The 19,725-nt window shown below is 35.9% G+C and overlaps 1 protein-coding gene across 4 annotated transcripts in view; it reads right to left on the minus strand.

Moving 5' to 3' along the window:
* ZYG11B (zyg-11 family member B, cell cycle regulator) overlaps nt 1–19,725 on the minus strand; it is a 74,705-nt gene that overhangs the window by 15,190 nt on the left and 39,790 nt on the right. For all 4 annotated transcript variants that reach the window (XM_027537237.1, XM_027537240.1, XM_027537236.1 and 1 more), the window contains 10 exons: nt 18,926–19,066; nt 16,487–16,663; nt 15,507–15,571; nt 12,572–12,671; nt 12,308–12,358; nt 10,128–10,289; nt 9,970–10,017; nt 1,456–1,653; nt 1,278–1,330; nt 89–186 (listed from right to left, as the gene is read on the minus strand). In XM_027537237.1, the coding sequence (XP_027393038.1) occupies nt 89–186; nt 1,278–1,330; nt 1,456–1,653; nt 9,970–10,017; nt 10,128–10,289; nt 12,308–12,358; nt 12,572–12,671; nt 15,507–15,571; nt 16,487–16,663; nt 18,926–19,066 (1,093 nt within the window). The remainder of the gene's footprint in view (nt 1–88; nt 187–1,277; nt 1,331–1,455; nt 1,654–9,969; nt 10,018–10,127; nt 10,290–12,307; nt 12,359–12,571; nt 12,672–15,506; nt 15,572–16,486; nt 16,664–18,925; nt 19,067–19,725) is intronic.

Here is a 19,725-nt window from a genome sequence, read left to right on the forward strand (position 1 = left end):
GTCCTAAACACTGAAAATACATATCATTTTAATTTTCTAGCTGAAGGACAAGAATTACATTCAAACACAGTTCTCTTTCGGTACATACGATTCTTGCTGCAGACATGTTGCATGGCCCAAACTGCCCATAGCTGGACTCCAGGTGTTGTGAAACAGCCAAGTAATGGGAAAAATGGATTAAAGGACCTAAAAGTTGAAAAGAAAATAAAAGTTACATCCTATACTTTGCATCATTTTCTAAAGCAATGATTCCTGAGCTTTTCACTCCAGAAATTTCATCCTTCTATTTGTAAACTAATATAAATGACCCTCTGTAGAACATCATTCCTTTGTCTTAGCCATCTGATAAAGGATTGTATTCAAACAGAAGTCTTGATGCAGAAGATAGAACGTGATCAGAACAATGTACTTTTTCTCAAAAGCACCTTTCAGTCTTGAAGATACACATTCTGAAGAACAGTAGACCTTGGTTTGGAAACCTAGATGCGAAGTTAGTTGATAACCAACCAATAGAACATTATGGAGGAGGTCCAGAATTTAGCCTATTTCTTCTAGTCTACTGCCCCAAAATGGGTAAAACATATTAGAATAAAAAGTACTGGCAGCATCAGCATTTATAAAATAGACAACAAAATAAACTGTAATGATAATATTTATGTAGCAATCTGGAATAGGAATACTTCAGGTATATTAGTAACTTATCTATCAAATCACTTGTTATAAATAAAGTCAGAATCCAGTATGCACTTTAATAATTATAAACTGCTTCCCTAAACAAATCAGGTGCTGCTTCTAGTTCGTTAAATGTGTTCTCTTGTTTTACACCTCCTTGCATTAATACTCTTCCTAAAATCTTCTGTCCCTACTTAAAACTCAGTTCACAATCTACTTTCTCTGGAAGTTTTTCATTATTTTCCAGTGCAGATTTAAGTACTTTCATCTTTTTTTAAAAAGCATTTTCATCGTTGATTTTAGAGCATTCTATGAAATTAGCATAAGAGTGAATTATATCTGATTTACATTTGGTTTCCCTCACTAGGCTGTAAAGTCCTTGTTTGGAGGCACCATATCTTATTCATCTTTGAATTTCAAGGGGATAGAACAAGACTTTGGCACCTGTCTTCAATGAACATGAAAGGAGGACTGATGAATGATAAGTAGCAAAATAAAGTAAAAACATAGATGCCTAAGGGAAAACGATCATACATCTAATAGCAATGAGCTCTAGGCAAGCAACATGACTAGGTTGGCTTAATATTAATTATCTTGCTAATTACCTGTATGCTACCATCTCACACTCTGGAGTTGGCCATTTCAAAATAGCTGAATGCTGAAAGACATAAGACACACAAGAAGGGATTATACTATTTATTTAGTATTGCATGATGAGGCTTTGATAGTTTAATCATTATGAATGTTGTTTGTATTCTTCCAGAAAACAGCAAGTTACCCTACCAGATCATCCAGGAGAGAATTCCTCTGGCTGCGACTCAATGTCCAAGCTTGTTCACCTCTAGATATTAAGTGGGCAATAATTCCAGCCGCAAAGTAACTAACTTCCACTTCAACACTATGTAGAAGACTACTGATGTGGTCTATAAAATCCTTCCACATTAATTCAGAATGCAGTTCTTGTACTTCAGCTATATTGTTCTGGGGGAAAAAATAGAAAAAGTAATTATGTATAGTAAATGGCTAAATGACACTGCAATGATTTAAACATGTATGGACAAAAGGTGAAGACTGTTGCTATGTTAGCACTGTGGGATTGTAGGTGATTTTATTCCTCTCCACCCCAAACAATAAAATAAAGAAATAGTAGTTTCTTTTCAAGTGATTTAGTGAACTAGATAACCTAAAAATTTCCTGCTGTACAATATCTAGTTGTGCTGGGTGAAAAACAGCAAGCAAACTTTAAATATGTAACTTTTTTGTCTGGGATAAAATGTAAACAGGAAATCAAACTAGAACCTAACAGGCTATCTCTGGCTCGCAGCAGTGGGGGGCGGGCAGGGTGCAAGAAAACTGGGTTTAACAGCCATGCTAGGTCAGAAGTAAGGACCAGAGATACTAAGACTTTGCATACAATGCAAGAATTTTCAAAGCATTACACCTCAATAAAAGGGTGGCCTGACATAGCGACAAAAGAAAGAAGCCTACTGTGATCTGGGCTCTGGCCTAAAAGGAAAAGTCTTCCCTTGTAATTTATAAACAGGCAATACTCAAGCAAGACTGTAGTTCAAATTTACACCATCTTTGTGGTCTGGAGAAACTCCAACCTGAGAGCAACCATAAGACAGGTAGGAGGAAAACAGTAGGAGAGGTAAGGGGAAAGTTTGGTATCTAGAAAGCAGAGATAGGTGAGTACATCAAAAGGATGAAAGGGGTACTTCCCTGGTGGCCCAGGGGTTAAGAATCCGCCTGCCAATGCAGGGAACATGGGTTCAATCCCTGGTCCAGGAAGATTCCACGTGCCACGGGGCAACTAAGCCCATGCACCACAACTACTGAGCCCTGCACTCTAGAGCACGTGAGCCACAATTACTGAACCTGTGTGGTGCAACTACTGAAGCCCCCCCTCTCTAGAGTACATGCTCTGCAACAGGAGAAGCCACTGCAAGGAGAAGCCGGTGCACTGCAGCTAGAGAGTAGCCCCTGCTCACCACAACTAGAGAAAAGTCCACACAACAATGGAGACCCAGTGTAGCCAAAAATAAGTAAATTTTTTTTTAAAGGGTGAAAGGATTAGTAGTTCTAAGTAATGTAGAGAGCCTAAGTAAGATGAAGACAGGAAAGCATTCATTTATGTGAGCAATATAGTGATCCTCTGTCTTAAAAACTTCATAGCCTAGGACCTCCACTGAATGTCAAAATTTGCCTGCTGGCCTGTGGAAAGTAGGTGCTTTATCTGGAGTTGGGATATGATGGCTTGCCTAGGTAGTACATAAGGAAGACCTCTATTCACATGGGAAACAATCAAGGGGTTTACAATCTAGGCTGTGCTTAACTTTCTCCAAAACAATATAAGACCCAACTTACCTCACTATTCTGAAGATTAATCCTCTTTCTCAAAACTTCATCTGATCTACTATGAAATCATAATTCTTTTCCTAACACACTGATTCCAATTCTTAGGAACCAAAAACCCTGGCATTTTTATTGTTAAGAAACTATTCACTCCCTAGCTTAAGTCATTCTATGACAAGTGAAAATAAAAGGCATCATGTCCAAATGGATCCTCTGAAAAGATAAGTTCTCTTTTCCAACCACCAAAAAGAAGGAAGACAGAAGAGACAGGTATAACTTTACCCGCTACCTGAATGTACATAATCCTGTATTTTTCCATCACCATAAATGATTAATCAAAGTCTCCTATGCCCCTCTCTAATCTCACATATTCAAATAAGAAAAGGCATCTCACATTTATTTTTTATATTCTTCCATATTCATATTTTTTACACAGCATGTATCATTTTAGAGAGACAAAAAAAGGAAAGAAATATATACCTTTTAAAATAAACAAATAAGGGAATTCCCTGGCAGTCCAGTGGTTAGGACTCTGTGCTTTCATTCCAAAGGGCCTGGGTTCAATCCCTGGCTGGGGAACTAAAATCCCACAAGCTGTGTGGTGTGCTCAAAATAAATAAATTAAATTAAACAAACAAACAAAGGTAGTCCTCCATCTCCTCCAAGCTTGGTAGAAAGAAATACAAAGACCCTCTGAGAAGGACACATCTTGAACTCAAAGCCTCACAGAAAATGCTAAATTACGATTCACAATGACAATAATCCATAATGAGTGAGAATCATCACATACACAGTAGCGAATTAGACTCCCGCAAGAATCTCATGCAATACAACTGCAAGATAGTACCTGATTTAAGAAGTTTAAAACACACACACACACGCACACACACGAAAATGCAAAGACAGCATCATTAAAACAAAAACCAACAAGAAAGATCTGGAACAAAGCATCAAAAGAATCATGGGCCATTCTTTGTTGCAATAAACAAGTTACTGGGAAACCAGCCAAATATATGAGAGAATGGACAATAGCTATGAGACAATGGAATAGCTATACAGGGAATCTGATCCCTGTATAGATACAAGAGAAGATATTCAAATAGGGCAGTTTCTAGATTGCTGTGCATATAAGGGGAATCTAAAGAGAATCGGACAGTTTTGCTGAGTTGAAGAGATAAGAATCCGTGTGTAGGGTGGCTAAGGCAGCAGAAATCTATAGAACAGAGTAATAAAAAGGAAAAATTTCCAAAGAAAAAGACACCTGCAGGGGGATCCCCTAAAATCTCTGGCTGATTAGTGATATGAAATGAAACCCCATGAAGCTAGGGAAAGAACCACCAGAAAGGAATACATGAACAAATCCCAAAGTCAACAGGTTTAGGAATAGTTTACATTCTTACCAGCCAGAGTGAAGGGATCTCATCTAAACAAAGCATTTGAGTATAGTGGGGTAACTAGGGTTAAGCAATAGGGGAAAGGCTGATCTAAGCTACTCTAACAAAGCAAATATAGGCATACCTTGGAGATTGTGGGTTTGGTTTCTGACAATCACAAAAAAATGAATACTGCAATCAAGGGACCCACACAAAACTTCTTAGTTTTCAGTACACACACAAGTTACGTTTATATTATATATATTGTAGTCTAATAAGTATGCAGCAGCATTACATTAAAAAAAAAACACACACTGTACATACCTTGATTATTAAATACTTTATTGCTAAAAGACTCTAACCATCATCTGAGCCCTTGAACTAGTTATAGTAGTAACATCAAATATCACTGATCAGAGATCACCATATCAAATATAACAATAAAGAAAAAATTTGAAATGTTATAAGAATAATCAAAATGTGACACAGAAACACAAAGTGAGCTAATAATGTTAGAAAAATGGTGCCAACAGACTTGCCACAAATCTTCGATTTGGAAAATAACACAGTATTTGTGAAGTGAATAAAATGAGGTATGCCTATAAGTAAGCTTTGAATGCAACAACCTGATCTGTGAGTAGCTTAGCTGAATACCAGGACAAAGTCCAAGACTCTTTAAAGGAAAACAATAAAATCTAGTAATCAACAAAGTGAATTAAATTTCACAATGGCTATTACCAGACATATAAAGAGTCAGGAAAATACAATCCTTAACCAGAAGAAAAGTCAATCAATAAAAATAGATCCAGAAATGACAGGGATAATAGAACCAATAGATAAGGACTTAAAACAGCTATTATGAATGTTATAAATATATTACAGAACGAAAGAAAAATATAAGCCTGAGGAGAAAAAAAAATGACGATATAAAAATGACCTAAATGTAACTTCCAGAAAGAATATATATATTATTATACTATATGTATATAATTATAATTATATATCTATATATACAACGAAAAATGAAAAAACAGTAGTAGAAAATGTTCAAGCCAAAACATGGAAAGAAAAAAAAAACTGCCAAAAAGCCAGGAGAGCACTTCTGTCACATGACCCGTGTGATAATTTCAGGCCATCTAACATACTTGTAATCAGGGTCTCAAAAAGAAAGGATATAAGAAAGGGTACAGAAAAACATATTTGAAGAAATAATGGCAAAAATTATTCCAATTTATGAAAATTATAACCAAAAAACCCAACAGAAAAAATGTCCACTTGGACTTCAATAGTGACCAAAAAATTTATCTTTTGAAAATGAAATAAAGACATTCTCACACAGACAAAACCTAAATGAAAATTCATTGCCAACATACCTACACTAAGAGCAAGTTTTTAAAAAAATAGTATAAGAAATACATTGCTGTTGTTCAGTCGCTAAGTCACGTCCAAATCTTTGCAATTCCACAGACTGTAGCACATCAGGCTTTTCTGTCCTCCCCTGTCTCCCAGAATTTGCTCAAACTCATGTCCGTTGAGTTGGTGATATCATCTATCTATCTCATTCTCTGCCACCCTCTTTTCCTTTTGCCTTCAATCTTTCCTAGCGTCAGGATCTTTGGTAAGTATAAAAGACAAATTTCTCATTCCTAAATCTGTACAGTGAAAAACTGATGAGGACTCCTCCTTCTGACCAAGATGAAATAAAAGGGGCCAGACTTACTCTCCATTCTAAACAAACTGAAAAACACAACAGGGAACAATCGTTTTCAAGATCCTAGACGTTAGGTAACAAAGAACAGTGGCCTTCAGAGGTGGATGACAAACAAGACGAGACGCTGCTTTGAGAGTTTCCAGGCTGTGGCACAGTGATATACAATTGAAGTAGAGCCCAGTGGACTCATGGAGTTGAAGAGATGGAGTTGGGAATCCAGGGAGATCAAGGCAAGTCATAGGACAGAGAACCAGAGAGAAGAGAACTGTACGTGAAGAGAATCCAGAGAGCTGCAGGGCACAGCACCCTATTCAGCAGAGAACTGATCAGAGCACGACTGTGAGGAAACTATTTGAAGGTAGAAAATGAGCTATCAAAAAGATTGAAGTTCTTGGCACTCACAAAGGGCCAGGAGCAGTGCCTGTTCTCACCATCCAGTCTGAGAAAACTCTTTCACAGGGCACTGAGTACTCAGGAAGGTCTTTTTTCAGTAGTACAGAATAATTAGCCCTAGCCTCGGCACGCTCTGGATCCTCCTAGTACGTCACAAAAGCAAGATCAAATAGGATCAGACTGTTTAAAAGTAAGGCAGTTAATCCTGGAACAAAATTCAAGAATATGTTATAGGAAAATAAAACCATCCCACACCCAACAAGGTAAAATCCAAAATGTCTGCATCCAGTCAAAAACTACCAGGCATGCAAGGTGACAGGAAAACAAAACTCAAACTAAGGGGAATAATCAATCATTTGAAATTTACCCAGAACTAATACAGATGCTAAAATTAGCAGAGAAGGACAGTTATTATGAATACATTTCATATGTTCAAAAAGTTATGTAAAAATATGCAAGATATAAAAGAGAGCCAAATTGAAGTTTTAGAGAAGAAAATGACGTCTAACAATAAAAACTATATACTAGCTGAGATTAATAACAGATTAGACACTGAAGAAGAAACAATTACTAAATTAGAAGGCATAACAATGGAAACAATTCAAACTGAAACATACACAGAAAACAGAAGAAAATTAAAAAGCACCAATGAGTTGTGAATTTCAAGCAGCTTAAAATATGAGATTGAAGTCTCCAAAGGACTCCAGTGGGTTGGGGGTAAGGGGGTGTAAAACATTTTTTCTTTCAAGAAATAATGGCCAAACGCTTTTCAAACTTGAAGACTGTAAACCAAGAAGTTCAATGAATCCCAAATACAGGAATCATGAAGTAAATTACATTAAAACACATCGTAATCAAATTACACAGACTTGTTTTTGCTAATCCTAAATCTTAAAAGTAGCCAGAGGAACAAAATCATATACATACAGAGGAATAAAGATAATGATGACATCAGATCTCTCATTGGAAAGATGGCAAGTCAGAAAAAAAGGTAATCAACATCTTTAGAGTACTATCAACCTAGAGTTCTACAGCTGACAAAAAAAGAAACTCAAAAATGATGACTAAATAAAGATGTTTGCAGACATACAAAAGCTGAAGAATTCATCAGTAGCAGACAGACCCACACTATGAAATATGTTAAAGAATGCTTTTTTGGCAGAAGGAAAATCATAGACATCTGGATCTACACAAAGGAAACATGAGCGTCACAAATAGTAAGTATTTGGGAAAACATGTAAATTTTTAAAAAGTATTTAAATCCCCTTAAAAGATAACTGATAATAAAAAACAATGTTTATTGGTTTATTACATATATAAAAGTAAAATACATGACAATGATGACATAAAGGAAAGAAGAGCAGAAATGAAAATCTACTATTTTAAAGGTTTTTATAATATATATGAAATCATATAAAATCACTTAAAGGTAGACTGTGATTAAAAATGTATACTATAAACTCACAATAATCATTAACTTAGCAAATCAGAGTAATAGCTAATAAACCAAGAAAGGAGATCAAACAATATTATTAAACTCAAACCAAAACAAGGCAGAAAAAGAAAAAGAACAGATGGGACAAACAGAAAACAAATACCAAGCTGATGAACTCAAATATAACCATACCAATAATAACATTAAATGTAAACAATCCAAACAGTCCAAACAAAAAGAAGAGATTCTCATACTGGATAAAAAACAGGGTGCAAAGTATATGCTGTCCATAAGAAACAACTTTAAATATAAAGAAAAATACAGGTTAAAAGTAACAGGAGGGAAAAAGATAAAACCATGTCAACCTTAGTTAAAAGAAAGCTGGGCTGGCTATATTAAGGAGACAAAGGAGATTTCAAAGTAAAGAATATTACCAGGGATAAAGAATGTCATTTCATAATGATAAAGGGATCAATTAAGAGGGCATAGCAATTCGGTTTTTGAACCTAATAACAGAGCTTCAAAGTACAGGAAGCAAAAACTGATAGAACATGATAAATGCTATCTAGCAGAACAAGTAGGCAGAAAATCAGTAAGTCTATGGTAGACTTCAATATCAACCAAGAGACATATATAGAACACTCTAACAAAAGTAGAATATTCATTCTTCTAAAGAGCACATGGAACATTGACCAGGAAAGACCATATCCCAGGCCACACATGTCTCAATAAATTCAAAAGGACTCAAAGTAGTTTCTCTGATCATGAAGAATTAAACTAGAATTAATACCTCAAAATAAACTATTGAAAAAATTCAATCACAAAGTAAAGGAAAAAGGTAACGGAAGGAAGCACATCAGGATGTATTAACATTAATTCACAGAAATGAAAATAAAGGAAGGTTGGGGACAAAACCTTATACTTTTTAAATACATTTTTGCACTGTTTCACTAGGAACAGTAAGCATGTATTCTTTAAGAAATTTTTTAAAAAAGCAATTTTAAAGCCCTATGTGATCTTTCTGAATATTTAAAATAAGTTCCCCTTTTTTTCTTATGACTTGAGCCAAATTCTGTATCTAATAATCCTATGAACCATGAATAAAACAATCAAATACTGTAATTTACTTAACATTTCCCTATTACTGGGCATTTAGATAGTTTTACATTTTCTGCTTTATATAACTAAAACTATAGTAAATAGATACTATAGTGTTTTTAGGTTTTGTTTCTGTCTTTTGGCCACAACCCACTGCATGTGGGATCTCAGTTCCCAGACCAGGGATCACACCTGTGCCCCTGCACTGGCAGCACGAAGTCCTGACTACTGGACCACCAGGGAAGTCCCTAGATAGTCCTCTTTAAATGCCAGCCCTCAGCTTTGGCAAAAATCCATCTCTCATACTTCTGCATCTAGAAAATAAACATTAATCTACTTTTCTTTTACAATTTACTAACCTATGCCTCCTGTGATCTAATTCCTCAAGAGCAGAGGTCTACTCTAAAACAGCCTTTACTGTACAGGCACTTCTTCTCTTTCAGTGATTAAAAGTGATAAAATATCTGATCCTCCTCTGTGTCTCAAAATCCTAGAGGGCTCACTTTAACATATATTCAGTATACTTATGGAATATCTGATTTGTTAAACAGTTGTTTAAGTAGTAATCATCAATTACCAGACATAGAATCTAAGAATATTTGTAGGTTAGTGACATTTTTCATGAGATCTTTTTTTTTCCTGATTATACAAGTAAAACATGCTTGTATTATTAATACATGCTTGTATTATAATACAAGTGAAGCTTTGTATTATACCACAAAATATTAAAAAAGTATGTAATTTATATTCTTCCTTTCAGTATGGTGAAAATCTAAATATGTAACTTTGTAGCCTGCTTTTTCCACTTAATTATATTGATATATATTTTTAACATCAGTATGTGTTTACAAACAGAGTAGCATTTTTCTATGTAATACCTCAGATGGAAAATAATTACAGCTTGAATTTAGCAGGAAATGCTTGTATCTTACCAAAAGTCCTAGGACTTTCTGTTGAATGGATGACTCAGTTGGGAATGACTATAAAAAGAAAGAGACATCTATAACTAAAGAACCAAATATAATAAACAAATGCTGAAAACAATCAATAAATGAATGTCCAAAGCTGTAGGCTAAATTCCCATTCTAACCTCTAGAACCCTCATGAAGAGTTCTAACCCTTGATTTTCAATAAAGTGTCTGCAAGTGGTTGGAGATTCATCTGTGAGGTTCCAAAGTGCACTCAAAGTAAACTTCAAAGTAGTGTCCACTGAATTTTGATTGGTTTTCTGCTTCACTATTTGAAGAAGTTGCTGAAAGAGGAAAATAGAATTTCTAATTACTGAATTGTTATTATAATTAGTGGTAATAACATGGACTAACAAGTCCATGAGGATTAGTTCCATGGGTTCAAACATTTCCTATGAAGGTTTTTACAAGTGCAACAAACAGCCTGTTGGATTAGACTTTTCCTTTCACAAGAAAAAAATAGAGGATTTTCATAAATACTTCTATACTATTCTGATCCCTTCTACAAGAAAAAAAGGATTTTCACAAATGCTTCTATAATATTCTGATCATACCTATAATCTAATCACCTGTAAATAAAATGAAAAGCAAAATGATTAAAACTTAGGATCTACTATGTTACCCAAGAGGTCACAATATATACTCACTTCAGATCCTGGGATAAAAAAGGTGGAGGGAATGAATCTACTACTTACTACATATCAGCAAATTATATCCTATATTGTAATACTGTCGTCCTCATTTTTCAGAAGAGGAAATTGAGTCCGAGTAATATTAAGTAATTTTATCACAGCCAACTTAGTAAGAGAAAGTAAGAATTGGAAGACCTAATTCTCTCCTACCCCATGTTTTCCTTAAGAAAAAAAGAAAGGATGAACTATATACAATAGTAAGAGAATTAAAGTCTAAATTGGGTTTAAATAAGATAATAGCTTTGAAATTCCATTTGTAAATTATTTCAATCATAGCTTTAAACCTAAGAAATGTTAAGCTTGAAAAATAAATATTTTAAGACCTACATGGGCCATTTATAATTCCATTTTTAGTTTACACTTTTGGGGGTAAAAGGAGCTCTGCTAAAAGAGATACAAGTAACATTAATGAGCACTATTATTTAAAGTTATATACAAAATGGCAACCCACTCCAGTACTCTTGCCTGGAAAATCCCATGGACAGAGGAGCCTGCTAGACTACAGTCCACGGGATCGTAAAGAGTCAGACATGACTGAGCGACTTCACTTTCACTTCCACAATGAAGGAAAAAATTTTTAAGAAACACAATCATCCAGTTGCAATTATGTAACTTAACAGCATAGTGGCCAAGAGTGTGGCACTAGAATTGGGCTATCTGAACTTAATTAAGGGCTTAAAAAAAATTAGCTAGCATCACCATTACTACTACTATTAATTCCTGCTAATTGCTACTCAAACTTAATTTCCTCCCAAAGCACATAAATGGACTACTTCTTTATAGTCTTGGAATACACCCCTAGCCAAAATTACTGAAACTCATTCACAGCAATAAAAAGTCATATTTAAAACTAAAATGTCATCCCTGAAAAGAGTAAAAACAAATAAAATCAGCAGCCTTTTCTACTCATCTAACATATGTGTTGTATTTTGTGCTACGAACTTAGTATATTCCTTCAATCTTTTTTTCCTTTTCAATCTTCTTAACAACTGTATAAAGCATTTTTTTATGACTTCAAAGAAAATTTAGGTGACTTGCCTGAAATCACACAGCTGCGGAGTGATAGAACTGGGAATAAGGCATGATTTTAACTTAGTCTCTTTAAACCTTTTAAGTTTTCACTGTTCACCATACTAATTCCTCAACTGAAGCAACCCAAAATCATAAATCAGCTATTAACATTATCTTTTCCCCTAAACCATCTAGCAAAGTCTTATGACTGTAATAGAGATGCCACATTTTTTTAATAAATAACAAAATCACAGAACTATGTGAACTAGATAGGATTTAAGGTTTATTTAGGCCCCAGTGGTCCAGGTAATTTATCTAAATTCACACAGTGAGTTTACAAGTTAGACCCTGGGTCATCTGATTCCTAGTTTAGGACTCTTTCCACCTCCTGTTAAAGAGTAAAGCTGCCCCAATGAAGAGAAATTAACACATTCACTTAGAAGTAACAAAAACAAACTTTTGAAATATAAAATCTCAGAAGATAGGCACGTACTGGGGGGCACCAGTACTTGATGAAGTACTGGCAAACACTGAAGATAAGCAAACACTGCCTGAGAATAATGAAAACGAAAACTGTTTAGGGGTCTGCATAGACTCACCCTGACGATGAAGAGCTCAGCACCAAGCTGGGCTGTCTGTTCTGTAGAAAGCTGCAAGCAAGCAGAAGACAAGGTAAATGTCCAAGGATCTACTGGTGTGAGTTTAATATCATTCATTGTAGCAGACTCCGAAGGTCAGACCAGAATCTCTGATCACCCTGGAATTCTGCAATACTGAATGCAGCTTGAATAAGTTAACCTGGTTTACTGAACTGTCAGGGGAAACAGTTTCCTACAGAAAATTATAAACATGAATTCAGGTACCTTGGCAGCCAGAATGGAAATGATAGCAACTGCCATCCTCTGCATGTTTTGATCCTCATGGTTGCAGAGCCACTGCATGACAAGCTTGGCTGCTTCAAACCTGAAAACACACAAGGAGTTTAATGAATTAACCCTGGAGGCCCCAGGAGTAGTTTCAGAGCTCCAGCTGGGAACTGATGCTACAATTTAGGTAGGTGAGAAAGAAAAGGAAAGGTCCTCCTAACTGATAGAGAATAACAAGTACACTTAGTGTTTTGGAGATGGTATTATTAATTCTGACAACACTGTAAAAGAAACAGAGAGTTTGGAAAAAATGGTCAAAAATATCTGACATTCATCTTCTAGAGGTATAACATATTTCTATTCTGTAGTGATAATAATAATTTTAAGCATTTTCTGGTTCCCCCTCAGTACTTAGCACAATAGGAACACTCATTCTTTTACTCAAAAACATTTATTCAGCTTCTCCTTTGTGCCAGATATTGTTTCAGATGCTAGAGACAGATTAGCAAACAAAACAGAGAAATATCTCTACTCTCACAGAGATTACACTCTAGTGGGGAAGACAGGTAATAAATAAGTAAGTAAAGTATATGGCATGTTTGGGTACTGACATATGCTAGAGAAAAAATAAATAAAACAGGAAAAGAGAGGATATGATACATAGAAACTTTATTAGTCTCAAAACATGTCCATATATATCAAATAATATAACCTAGTATTAAAAGTTAAAAGCGGATTCTGAAGTTCTTTGAATTTGGGGGTTGGAATTCTAGCTCTACCTACTGTTGATAACAATAAAACACATTGTTTTATCCTGTGAGGCAATATAGTGACGTCATTAAGAACATCATACACTTTGGAATCAGCCTGGATTCAAATATCACCTTCACCATGTACTAACTTTGGGACCCTGGGTAACTTTCTTCATCTCTCTGAACTTCAATTTTCTTGTCTGTAAAATAATACAGTCTATTCCACAGAACTGTTGTGAGGATTATATCATATCACACATAACGCTTAAGACTTAGTACAGACCTTGGCACATATCAAACTTTTGATAAAAGTTAAATTTTTACTAGTACTGATTTCCTCTGTGCCTTTACTTGTGCAGTTCCCACAAAACATTCAACTCAGTCAATTTTCGGTTTCAAGGCAATATGACATGGATATAAAAAGTAGAAGCTCTGGAAGTCAGTCTGGATTTAAATCTAAATTCTGCTACTTACTATCTTATCACCTTGAGCAAGCTACTAAACTTCTCTGTGCCTCTGTTTCCTCATCTGTAAAATGAAGATTACAAGAGTAACAATTTCACAGGACTGTTTCAAGGACTGAATAAGCATATCGAAAACACCTAGCACAGTGTCCGGCAAGTGCTTCATACATTAGTTATTAGTTTTATTATCTTAATGCCATCACTAAAATGAAATCTTCAATGATCACCAAGCCAATGAAATCTTTCTGTCCTTGCTTGGGGGGCCAGTACATTCTGTCACCCTCTTCTATGAAAGACTGTCTTCTGTTATACTCCTAATTCATCCATCCATCCATCCATCCATCAGCCACTGAAGTACTAAGCACGAGAGGCAAAGATTAACCAACCTCTGTCTCTTAGCACAAAGAAGCTCAATTCTAGCAGACTGTACTCACTGGCTACATCAAGGGCAAACAATAGCCCACCTCAAGTGATGTTATAGCTGTGGGCCTAGCTGTCTGTCTTCTGAAGTTTTACTGGAACGGTTATCCCCATTTTATTTTTTTTGTTGTTAAAGTGTCTATCTATGGCTGCTTTGGAGGTACAATGGGAGGATTAAGTAGGTCCAACAGAGACCCTATGGCTCATAAACTGGGAACATTTAATATCTAGCCATTTAAGGAACAGTCTGTCAGCCTCTGGGGTGGTTTATAATTTTCTTTAGGAGATTATGTCTTTTCAACCTGTGACTTCATGTGATCAATGCTGATGCTTAATATATTTATAAAATAAAATTCAGTAATCTACATGAGATACATGTGAAAGTGTGTTGGTCGTTCAGTTGTGTCCAGCTCTTTGTGACTCCAGGGATTGTAGTCCACCAGGTTCCTCTGTCCATGGAATTCTCCAGGCAAGAATACTGGAGTGGGTTGCCATTTCCTTCTTCAGGGGATCCCTGTGACCCAGGGACTAAACTTAGGTCTCCTGCATTGCAGGCAGATTCTTCACCGTCTGAACCAATTATTTATTTCAAATAGTAAATGGAATACTTCATTCCATCAGCATGTCAGATAACAGTGTACTATTACCCAAATAAAAGTAAATCACTATAAAACTGCTGCTTGAGAAAAACACTTCTCATTAAATCATAAAGTATAAATTTATTTTTGAAAATACCATCACTAAAAAATTATATTTTAAAATAGTAAAATGAAAAAAAAAAAAAAATTAGCTCCTAAATCACATCTTACAAAATAAGGAAACCCTTTTTACTTACTGGAATCCAGCTATATGGTCTCCCTTAACCTCTGCTTAAAAGGTTTCTCCTATAATTCAATATCAAGTAACTATAATAATAAGAGGCATGATACAGAGAAAAGAATGCTGGAGCTAAAACTAGACTTGATCCTTTCTAGCCTTGCAGTTACTAGTCACAAAACCGTAGGCAAGATACTGAATTTCTAAATACTTCCATTTCTTCAGCCTACAACACTGTGCATACATTCTAAAAACTATAATCAGTACAAATTCTTATGCAAAGAGGTATGAAAATAGAATCTGCTCTCATGAATATCAAAGCATTAAATTACAGAAAGTAGATTCAGCATTCTACAAAGTGATACACAAGCCCACCCACCTGATTAACTGTACACTAGGAATATCCTAACTGGTAAGAAATGACCCGAGACAGATTTCTATAATTCTATTTTGTCCCATAGTTCTGGTGCTACCACTTGCCTGTTGAATGGAACGTCTTGAAGAATTCGGTCACTGCAAAGTGAAAGGAGGCAGTTCTTCTGTAACTAAGAACCAAAGACAGAAAAAAAAAAAAAACCCTGAATAAAATACTGTTTTGTTAGATTCTATTAAAAAAAAAAAAGACATTTATAAAGCATAACATGTCTTAGAACATTTATTCTGCTCACCTACGGTTCAAAGACTTCCACTGGACCCACATAAGTTTACTTGCACATTTTTAAAATCTTTTTTATTAGATGAGAAATAGGGTGATAAATTGGATAATTCCAGCTAATCTCCCTCCCTTCTGGTGGCCCTTGGATGGGTTCTAGTTTGTCTTCTGTTCACCTGGCTTCCAGAGTCCATGAAAACCAAAGGCTAAAACTCATCTAGTTTGGCAGCTGTTCTCAATGAGGGAAGCTGGCTTTAATGATCCACTCCCCAATTTAGGTTGCCAATTTTACTTGATTTTGGGTCTCTGAGTATTTTCTACTAACTTGCCAACTCATTGTTAAATTTTAAGAGTTAAAAATATAATTCAAGCAGCATTTTTAGTTTTCATCCAAAGAACAGGACAGGTTTTGTAGACTACCTATACTGCTAGAAACAGAAAATCCATGTCTTATTTATTTCTCTATTCCAGTACTTGAGTACCTAACCAATGCCTGGCTCAGAGCAGAAGCTCTACGCCTAATCCTGTATGCTGAAATTATTACTAACTCAAGGTCTAAGTGCAAGAAGTTTTACATGGCTTGCATTATTTCCCACAATGTTTGGACTGAAATAGTTTTAGGTAAGGAATGCATTCTTTAGTATTCTACTTCTCTATCGCCCTGCACTCAGTCACACCACAAAACTTATTACTTCACAGCCTCCAAAGGAATTTCCAGCTTTGGTCTAGTAAAATGAACTGTATGGAGGTAGGAGATGGGTAGCAGACACTAAAAAGACCATTTGAATGTGAATTCCCATATGCTTGCCTGCTGGTGGTTGGGAAAATGTTCCATGGCTTTGAGCAGCAAATGGGTCACATCGGCCAGGAGTCGGACAGGCATTCCTGCAGCAAGATCCTGCTTGGTTAAATTAAACACACAGGCGCTTGCAGCAAGCTGCACTGGCAAATTCATAGGGTGGTTTCTCATCCCAGTAACCACAAGCTGAAAAAGAAATGAGTTCTCTTAATCCAACTTATAAAAAACATATAAACCCTCTTCATATAGCAATGGAGAAGGACCCACTCCAATTCTTTTGCCTGGAAAATCCCATGGACGGAGGAGCCTGGTAGGCTACAGTCCATAGGGTCTCAAAGAGTCGGACATGACTGAGCTACTTCACTTTCACTTTTCACTTTCATGCATTGGAGAAGGAAATGGTAACTCACTCCACTATTCTTGCCTGGAGAAACCAGGGACAGGAGCCTAGTCAGCTGCCATCTATGGGGTCACACAGAGTCGGACACGACTGAAGCAACTTAGCAGTAGCAGCAGCAGAATATAGCAACATTACTCTGTTGATCTGTAATAATTTCTAAGATATCTTAAGTATATTTTTTATCCTTATGTGCAGAGCCTAGGACATAATAGTTATTCACCTACCTGGTCAAGGGAGGTGTCAAGTTGTTCATGTCCGGAAATTTTTCTGTAATGTTAATGAATCTTTTCTATTCAGAGAAAACATCTTAGTATTTCCTAGATATAGTTCAGTCTGGCCTGTTTTATGCCAAACACTAAACAAATTCTTACTGACTTGAATAGGGTAAACCAGCAGCAAACTTCACTTTCAAATCCCAACATTCAGTTCCTTAAGAATACTGCTAAAATTAAAATAAAATAAAATCCATTTACTTCCCTCTGGCCTAGATAACTACTTCTCCCCTTTTCCTCTCTCCTCAAATCCCCAACAAATCCTCCCCATTCCTCATTACTGACTGAAGATCTTACTTCCAGTTACCCCAAGAAAACTGAAGTAATCATAAAAGAACTTCAGATTCTGGCTTTTACACGTACCTCGTTGCCAGCATACACACGAGCAATTGCTGTCTGCCTGCCTGTGACCATAAATGACCTCTAGGGGCTCCTCTCTAAAAATAATCCCTCCACTTAAATGCTTGATTCTTCCCTTCTTGTCTACTCAAGGACACTGCTTCAGCTGATCTCCCCTTCCAACTCCTATACCAGATTTTTATTCTGTAGTCGATCATTCACACAGCATACAAGGTATTTTTTTCTCCCATCTAAAACAAAACAAAACAAAACCCACAAACATCCTCAGCCAACTACCACCTTTTGCTTTTGCTTTCTTTTGCAGCAAAAACTCCTTACAAGGATCACATTTCTCTCTGCACCATTCTCTGAATGAATGAATGAGTAAATATTTCAGATCAGGACGACGGGTCTGGTCCTCTGTTACTCAAGTGCACAGTAACCAAAACCAAAAAATGATAATGCATATGCCAAGCACCAATATCCTCTGGTATGTACACGGGAGGTGGCGGATGTTGCAGTCAACATCCGGGGACTCAGATGTTCCTGCTTCTTATCCAAACACCCCATTCTCAAAAAATTTAAGAAACCGGGAGGTTAAGTCATTTCTGGCTCTGCCACTAATTTATTGTTACTTAACTTCACAGACCCTCAAGTACATAATCCGTGAAACAGAAGATAAAACTTCTCTCGGGATTGTTGTGCCCACTAAAAGAGGGACCAAATATGATATAGTACTAAATTAAATGTGTATAAGGATTATCCTGAGGGATTATTACAATGTAGATTCCTGTATCTTATCCAGCCCTACTGAATCTAAATTTTCTTGGAATGAGGTTCACAAATGCTTTTTAAAATAAGCAATATCCCAGACTTCAGGTGGCTAAAGAACCACATTCTGACAAAAAAAATGTCCCACCCAATCAACAAAATTAAGAATCCTCCTTTTTTTTCCTCCAAAAACTATCTTGGGTAAAATATCTTAATTGGGGAATAACACAGATTAGTTACAAAAGCACAAGAAGGTTCATAAATAGCATGGAAAAGTGCTTTATAAAATCCCAATATTGTATTTCTTTAAAAACCATATACAGAAGCAATACATGGCTAATATACCAAGTAGTGTCCTGATTCAAGTTATATACTCTATTTTCTACTACAGCTGGTAAAAAGATATCACAATGATTACTGGTTTTAGATAGTTAAATATGAACTTGAGGGCATTTTATATTGTTTAAATGAGATTACTATAAAACTTCAGTAACACTATTCAGTTATCTCCTCTCATTCTCATTTATGGCTAAAAACTGAATTATATATTATCAATCTTATAAAAAAAAAAGGCTAAATGCAGATTTTCACCAATTTTCTTCACAAAACTATCATCTATCTAGGAAGATAATTTCACACTTCTCACATCCAGTTTCTTGTTCTTACCTTTAAAATTTCTGGCTTTGTTTTTTCCATCACATGAGTCAGGCTAAAAAGGTGAAATAGAGCTTCTCGGACAAAGAAGGCCCGTTCACTGTACCTCTTCAGTGCTTCTGCAATCTGAGTTTCATTGGCTTCTCCAGACACCTTTGAACACAGCCAGAAGATGAGCTTTTAGGATTCTTTTCAACCCTCCAAGTGTCTCTATCCAAACATCATTTGTGTGGATGGCATCCTGGATAGTTATGTAAAGCTTCAAACAAATGGCTATGATTATTTTCCAACCCATCCAGAAAAGTCACCCTGTGAAGGTATACATATGCTAAACAGATATATATTAGATCGGCTCAGACCCTAGAATAAGTCTATGGGTAAAATTTTCTATACTGTACCTAAAATAAATCTCAAGATATTTAACTCTTATTTATAAGGTCTTACTACACATGATTAGGCTTCTACTGCCTCTTAAGGTAACCCTCTCGCCCTAACTCACAATTTAGTAATGACAGTGGCCTTTTTTTATTTTTATAGCAATGTGTACATGCCAATCCCAAACTCTCAATCTATCCCTCTCCCCACAACACCCTACACTGACCTTTCTGATCTTTCAATAAGCCAAGCTCTTTCCCAGGAAAAAGCTACTAAGTATAATGTCCTCTCCGACTGAAATTTCCTTCTCTTTCTTTACCTAATTTCTATTCATCCTTCTCATTTCAAGTTAAATAACACTTCTTTAGAGAGGCCTTCTCTGGCCCACCAATCTAGGTCAGGTCTTCCTGAAACATCACCTTCATAGCCATTACCAT

Source organism: Bos indicus x Bos taurus, chromosome 3 (genome assembly GCF_003369695.1).
Source record: "Bos indicus x Bos taurus breed Angus x Brahman F1 hybrid chromosome 3, Bos_hybrid_MaternalHap_v2.0, whole genome shotgun sequence".
In the NCBI taxonomy this organism is placed as follows: domain Eukaryota; kingdom Metazoa; phylum Chordata; class Mammalia; order Artiodactyla; family Bovidae; genus Bos; species Bos indicus x Bos taurus.